Below are 7,938 nucleotides of genomic sequence, written 5' to 3'. Positions count from 1 at the left end.
TGGTAGTTAAGAGCTTTCTCAACACCTTGCAGGATCTTGCTCTCTATTCCCTATTCCAGTTATAGGAATATGTTAGGGGTGGGGGCAGATAGTAATAAGAAAACTACTAAACCTTAAACGCAGAGCACGTTTGAAGCCTGGGGTTTACTGATGAACACCAGTCTTATCTTCCTAGTGTTAGTAAAGACACTAAAACAATAAAGAGCAAGATTTATTTTTAACTCAGCTTGACTAATCAGTCTGTTGCAAAGGCTAAAGGTGATAGTTTAGACAGAGAAATATTAATCAGTCAACTATTTATAGGCCATCTGATTTTTTTTTTTGGTAGTTTCTACCAGAAAACTGAGCCGCCAGCTCTCAGCAATGAAAATTTTCAGTCAGCTTTGGGTCTACCGAAGGTTCCTACTGATTCTCTTCACTCCACTGCTTTTACTTCCATTACCACTCATCATTCGAACCAAAGTAAGTGAACTGATGTTATAGGCAATTATTATATACTGTATGTCTGTGTGAGTTTCCCACATCCTTTCAGAATGGCCAGATTCTCAAATATGTTTGCATCAGGGATTATTTTCTTCACATTGCAGTGTTTTTACAGAAATATATAAAACAGAACAAGTTTAATGTAAACAGCAAAGTGACAATTATTTCTGAAACCGTTTATATCTATTTTCTCTGCTTAAGCTGAGCTGGCTAAGAGATTTCTCACTAACATTGGGAACTGGACATCCAAATCACATTGCCTGTTCGGAAAATTCCACCCTGTTTGGTTTGTTTTAATTTTGGACACAATGAAGTTGCCCAATCTATTTGCAATATATTATACAATATAGATGAACTAAAAAGAGGGAAACATGGGGTTTTGCCCTTTATTTTGTTTCTTCCTGATGTACAAAGAAGATCTCTGTATTTCATTTTTTAAAAAGGAAAGTTCTGCTTCTTCTTTACGTTAGAAATATCGGGAGTATCAATTTCTTGTCTAACCTGGAGGTCTCTTTTGAAGACTGGAGAACTGGAGTAGGAGCTGTTGCATACCTTATTTGAATAGGATGGACTGGTGAAAAAATGTTTCACAGGCCTGTCCCAAAATGTTAAGTACAGATCTGAGCTATTCCACAAAATCTGCAGCAGACCATGCTCATCAGTCCCTCCTTGCTGCACTCATAGGCCTGCCCCTAAGCCCATGTTCCTGGAGCCCGATGAAGAGGTTTGCTACAGAGCAAGTGCCCCTGCTTCACTTGACAGGTTTTGCTGGCTCATATGTGTAGAAAGAAGAAAAGGGAAGAATTTGGTCTTAGACCTAGGCAGGCTGGACATGTCTTCCTATAAAAGTGGAATTCCTTATGTTTGTCCATTACTCTAGTTACCTTTAACCTTTAACTTTTCCCTTCAACTGGTATCTTTTCCCCTGTTCTGCACTTGTTCTCAAGTGTGTCTGCCTGAATCTTTCAGATGAAATTTGCAGCAAGTATTTTTAAAGGGAAAAAATGCTTTGTATGATCTAACAGCAAAAGCCAAATTTACATTTAAGAAAATGTCTAATTGTTGTACATAAGATCAGTGCTTTAGATTACAGTCCTTGCATTTACTGAGCATCTAGGACACAACTGAATTTGTCCCTGGCCATTCTTGTGTAATCAAGACATTTGTTAGAAGTAAATAATAATGTCAATAAAAAGATGTTTCCCTGAGCAGTAAAGTGATCTGAATTTTATGGGTATGCTAAATGTATTCTTAATCAGTCCATCTGTCACTAATCAAAGCAGGAATGTATTAATTTCAATTGTTTCTTGTCCTCCATCAAAGGAAGGAAAGTATGTCTTTCAAGGTTAAAAATGCATAAACTGAGACACTGCTTTAAAAATGAAAGAGATAGCAATAGATAAATGGGGCCAACTTCTCTGCTGGTATAAACTGGCACAGATCCAATTACTTCTCTGCTGGTGCCAATGAGTGCTGCTCCATTGAATTTGGCCCATGGCCCAAACCACTGGATCCAATTCAAACCAATGGAAATGCCAGTGGAACAACACTGGGTTAAATTAAGAATCTCTGTTTGAATATGTCAGTATTAAAAGTGAGATCATGGCTGGCCCTGTGCAAAGGCACGAGTGTAAGAGGGGGCCCCAAACCTTCTGTGCATGTGCACACTTGCCCAGAGGCCAGTGGCAATGTGTCTGGGGATTGCAGAGCGTGCAGGTGGGTAACACGGCCAGCCAGAGGCACTGGAACTAGGGGTGCTGAAGATACGGCAGCAGCCGAATGCATGGCTTCCTTCACATACAGGGTTTACAGTTTTGTTCAATGGCTTTTAGCATCCCCATTATAAAAAATCATCCAATGTCTCCACTGCCAGCAGTATTGCTATGCAAGAGGGATGAGGAGGGGGCAGGAGTGTCCAAAGTCCACATTCTCTCCCCACCACCCAGCTGAGCTGGCCAGTTGCTGTCGGGACTTAAAGCATCTAATGGTGGTTGGAATGATAGCAATGTGCTAGCAATCACTATTAAAGTTTTTAAAAAACCCACCTCACTGTGTTTCAGCTAATCTTAACTGCAAGAGCTGAGATTTATATTAAAGAAAACATCTAATTGTTGTGTCATCACTGCTGATGCTAATGGGCATCCTTCCTCACAGGCTGTTTTAGGAAGCCAGAGTTTGCCTGGACATGCACACTCAGCCAGCTTTCCTTCTCTGACACAGGGCTCAATGTTAGGAATGGAGCACACTGGTAGGGCAATGTGCTGCTGCCCGTGCGGTACCTGTTTGGTGGGTTAAAAGGAGGGCTTCAAGCAACAGGACTGACAATCCAGGACACTTTTATTTTTAATGACAGGTTTCAGAGTAGCAGCCGTGTTAGTCTGTATCCACAAAAAGAACAGGAGGACTTGTGGCACCTTAGAGACAAACAAATTTATTAGAGCATAAGCTTTCATGGGCTACAGCCCACTTCATTGGATGCATAGAATGGAACATATAGTAAGAAGATAGATAGATATAGATATAGATGATCTATATACACAGAAGCTGGAAGTTGCCATACAAACTGTGAGAGGCTAATTAGTTAAGATAAGCTATTATCAGCAGGAGAAAAAAACTTTTGTAGTGATAATCAAGATGGCCCTTTAGACAGTTGACAAGAAGGTGTGAGGATACTTAACTTAAGGAAATAGATTCAATATGTGTAATGACCCAGCCACTCCCAGTCTCTATTCAAATCCAGGTTAATGGTTATCTAGTATGCATATTAATTCAAGCTCAGCAGTTTCTCGTTGGAGTCTGTTTTTGAAGCTTTTCTGTTGCAAAATTGCCACCCTTAAATCTTTCACTGAGTGGCCAGAGAAGTTGAAACGTTCTCCTACAGATTTTTGAATGTTATGATTCCTGATGTCAGATTTGTGTCCATTTATTCTTTTGCATAGAGACTGTCCGGTTTGGCCAATGTATATGGCAGAGGGGCATTGCTGGCACATGATGGCAAATATCACATTGGTAGATGTGCAGGTGAACGAGCCCCTGATGCCGTGGCTAATGTGATTAGGTCCTATGATGGTCCTGCTTTGAGCAGGGGGTTGGACTAGATGGCCTCCTGAGGTCCCTTCCAACCCTGATATTCTATGATTCTATGGTGTCACTTGAATAAATATTTGGGCAGAGTTGGCATCGGGCTTTGTTGCAAGGATAGGTTCCTAGGTTTGTGTTTTTGTTGTGTGGTGTGTGGTTGCTGGAGAGTATTTGCTTCAGGTTGGGGGGCTGTCTGTGTTACGAATTATACCTGATAGGACACGCACACAACTGCTGCGAATTATACCTGATAGGACACGCACACAACTGCTACGAATTACACCTCGTAGGACATGCACACAAATGCTATGAATTACACCTGGTAGGACATGCACACAAATGCTACGAATTATACCTGATAGGTCACGCACAGTTCAAATCTAGGCTGAGGCACATAAACAAAGTCCACAACTGCAGAGTTCCCAAAAAACACCAAGTTTATTACGCTCGAGTGTGGTGCCCCCCTGCTAGCCAGGAGGGGACCCCAAATACAGATTATACAAAGCTTATATACCTTTTAGCAAAGCATGTTGCCCTCGTGCATCGGAAACCTTAGCCAATAAACAAACCCTTTTCTTATCTACCACCTATCCCTGCTTGGTGCATTCCTCGTGCTAAACTAGTATGTTAATTCAGCATGGTCCTAAAGCGATGCATCAGTAACTTTTATTATCAGGATGGGAGGCCTCACATCAAAGGCCAGGCGATAGGGAGTTAGGGACAGACAAAGAACAGATACCGGGAGTCAAGGCAGGCTGGAGACAAGGAGGAGGATTTTCACAGGAATGCAGTATCTAAAGAACACTCCTCCTGGTGCATGATGTGCTTGCTTTTAGACAATGGTGGGCCCCAAACCAAAATGGAGTCACATGTGCTAAATTTTCCTTAACATCTGTAAGCGTAGACTGGTCTGTCTCCCAAGATTTGTGAGAGTGAGGGCTCATTTTTCAGGATAGGCTGTAAATCTTTGATGATGCGCTGGAGAGGTTTTAGTTGGGGGCTGAAGGTGACAGATAGTGGCGTTCTGTTATTTTCTTTGTTGGGCCTGCCCTGTAGTAGGTGACTTCTGGGTACTCTTCTGGCTCTGTCAATCTGTTTCTTCACTTCAGCAGGTGGGTACTGTAGTTTTAAGAGTGCTTGATAGAGATCTTGTAGGTGTTTGTCTCTGTCTGAGGGGTTGGAGCAAATGCGGTTGTATCTTAGATCTTGGCTGTAAACAATGGATCGTGTGGTGTGTCCTGGATGGAAGCTGGAGGCATGTAGGTAAGTATAGCGGTCAGTAGATTTCCAGTATAGAGTGGTGTTTATGTGACCATGGCTTATTACCACAGAAGTGTCCAGGAAATGGACCGCTTGTGTGGATTGGTCTAGGCTGAGGTTGACGGTGGGATGGAAATTTTTGAAATCATGGTGGAATTCCTCAAGGGCTTCTTTTCCATGGGTCCAGAGGATGAAGATGTCATCAGTGTAGTGCAAGTAGAGTAGGGGCATTAGGGGACGAGAGCTGAGGAAGCGTTTTTCTAAGTCAGCCATAAAAATGTTAGCATACTGTGGGGCCATGCAGGTACCCATAGCAGGGCAGCTGATTTGAAGGTATACATTGTCTCCAAATGTGAAATAGTTGTGGGTGAGGACAAAGTCACAAAGGTCAGCCACCAGGTTTGCCGTGACATTATCGGGGATACTGTTCCTGATAGCTTGTAGTCCATCTTTGTGTGAAATGTTGGTGTAGAGGGCTTCTACATCCATAGTGGCCAGGATGGTGTTTTCACAACTAAAACCTCTCCAGCGCATCATCAAAGATTTACAACCTATCCTGAAAAATGATCCCTCACTCTCACAGATCTTTGGTACTGGTGCGACCGCTGCTGGAATACTGTGTCCAATTCTGGTGCTCACAATTCAAGAATGATGTTGATAAGCTGGAGAGGGTTTAGAGAAGAGCCAGGAGAATGATTAAAGGATTAGAAAACATGCCTTATAGTGATAGACTCAAGGAGTTCAGTCTGTACAGTGTAACAAAGAGAGAGCTGAGATGTAACTTGATTAGAGTCTATAAGTACCTGCATGGGGAATAAATATTTAATAATGGGCTCTTCAATCTAGCAGAGAAAGTTATGACACGATCCAATGGCTGGAAGTTGAAACTAGACAAATTCAGATGAGAAATAAGGTATAAATTTTTAACTGTGAAAGTAATTAATCATTGGAACAATTTACCAAGGGTCATGGTGGATCCTTCATCACTGGCCCTTTTTAAATCAGGACTGGATGTTTTCCTAAAAAAATATGCTCCAGGAATTTTTGGGGGGAAGTGCTATGGCTCATGCTAAACAGGAGGTCAGACTAGATAATGTGACAGGGTTGGGCCGGATGGCTACAGGAGAGTAATAGAAGGTGGATATATTAGCCCCAGGTTAAGTAGGTCCCTTTTCCCTGGGTAAGGTAACAGGGAAGGGTCCAGAACAATCAGGAACCTTCTGGAGACGATTAAGACAGACAGGCTGATTAGAACACCTGCAGCCAATCAAGAAGCTGCTAGAATCAATTAAGGAAGACTAATCAGGGCACCTGGGTTTAAAAAGGAGCTCACTTCAGTTTGTGGTGTGCGTGTAAGGAGCTGGGAGCAAGAGGCACTAGGAGATGAGGGTGAGAACACATACTGTTAGAGGACTGTAGAGTACAAGCATTATCAGACACCAGGAGGAAGGTCCTATGGTGAGAATAAAGAATGTGTTGGGTGGAGGCCATGGGGAAGTAGCCCAGGGAGTTGTAGCTGTCGCACAACTGTTCCAGGAGGCACTCTAGACAGCTGCATTCCACAGGGCCCTGGGCTGGAACCCGGAGTAGAGGTCCCCTGGTCAGACACAGGAGTTGACCTGGACAGTGGGTTCACAAAAATGGCCAAACTGAGGGCTGCCGTGAAGCTCCAAGGCGAGCAAATCTGCCAATAAGTGCGAGACCCACCAAGGTAGAGGAGGAACTTTGTCACAACTGGTGTCAGTGGTGGGATTTGGTGTACACAGCGCGGCAGAAGAAGGAGAGTGTTTGGGGGAAAAAAAAGGGGAGAGGGTCTATTTTTATTTTTTTTCACCACAATGGAGGAGGTAGTGCGGGCACTGATACAAGCCACGGCTGCCCAGCAGGAGTCTACCCGTGTCCAGGCAGTTGCCCAACAGGAGGCAGTGCGGCTGCAGCAAGAGACTAATCTCTTGCTGATGGACCAGGCTGCTCAAGACTGAGCTATGTTGTGGGAACTGGTAAACCAGGTAAAGGCCCTTACAGAGCTGAACCGCGGCTATGATGGGACGCAGATCATGCGGGCCAGCAATTGGTTGCAGAAAATGACACAGCAGGATGATGTAGAGGCATACCTCCTGGCCTTTCAGAAGGCAGCCCTGCGGGAGGCTTGGCCCCAAGGACAGTGGTCTGGCATCCTCGCTCCATTCCTGTGTGGGGAGGCCCCGAAGGCCTACTATGATTTGCCCGAAGAGGCTGCGGCAGAGTACCCCCAGCTGAAAGCAGAAATCCAGATCTGGGTGTTGGATCATATTAAAGAAGTTCTGTATTAAAATCACAAATGAATTTGATTCCCCATAGTTTAAATTCCAGGGTATTACTAATTAAGAGGTCTCTTGGTTTTTGGTACTGTTTCTCTCCCTCTCTGCGTGAAACTTGCAAGCTGCTAATTGTGTTAGTACATTATAAGACAGAGTCTGTTCTCAAAGCAATTCTTTGTAACAACAACTACTCACACAGAGAGAGACTCAAAGCAATACTCTGTAACAACAGAAACAGCACCCAGAGACTCCCCGCCCTTTTGTTGTATTCATCTTGCTTTGTTAACAATTGTGATTAAAATAGAGATAGAGGATGTATGTGGATGGAGGCTTGGTGTGGATAATAACTGAATGATCAGGGAGGTGCCAGCCTAAGAATCCAGTGTCCATTGGCTAAGAAGGCGTCAAGTGGAAATAACCAGAGGACCTCCGGAGGGCAGACTGGAATCCACCCAACAGCCTCAAGGATGGGAGAACCAAAGAACAAGGTAACATCTGGCAGCATGGAGCCATCAGGAGTGTGCCATCTGCTGATTGATTCAGCAACAGCATGATGAAGCAATTCCCATAGACTGGCATAGGAAGAAATTCCTATAAAAATGGACTCTAGAAAGTGAGAACTTTGGGGTCTGATTCTGCAAACCAACTTCCAGGAGCATCAGATGAGCATCTGACAAGGCCCTGCTCCCTCTTCATGTCCAGGCCACCTGGCCAGTGGCTTCGCATGAGCAACTCTAAGGCTGGTAACTATGATAACAGCCTTGCAGAACCTGTTTGTGTGTGTGTGTGTGTGTGTGTGTGTGTATGAATGAAT

At 43.8% G+C, this 7,938-nt stretch overlaps 1 protein-coding gene across 1 annotated transcript in view; it reads left to right on the top strand.

Moving 5' to 3' along the window:
- The first annotated feature begins 362 nt into the window (after positions 1-362).
- SLC13A1 (solute carrier family 13 member 1) overlaps positions 363-7,938 on the top strand; it is a 59,942-nt gene continuing 52,366 nt past the window's right edge. Inside the window, exon 1 of the mRNA XM_027825594.3 lies at positions 363-462. Within this exon, the coding sequence (XP_027681395.2) occupies positions 364-462 (99 nt within the window). The 5' untranslated portion in view covers position 363. The remainder of the gene's footprint in view (positions 463-7,938) is intronic.

Source organism: Chelonia mydas, chromosome 1, assembly GCF_015237465.2.
Source record: "Chelonia mydas isolate rCheMyd1 chromosome 1, rCheMyd1.pri.v2, whole genome shotgun sequence".
NCBI lineage: Eukaryota > Metazoa > Chordata > Testudines > Cheloniidae > Chelonia > Chelonia mydas.
The sequence above is the reverse complement of the archived record's forward strand: the minus strand, read 5'-3'. Positions and strand labels throughout refer to the sequence as shown.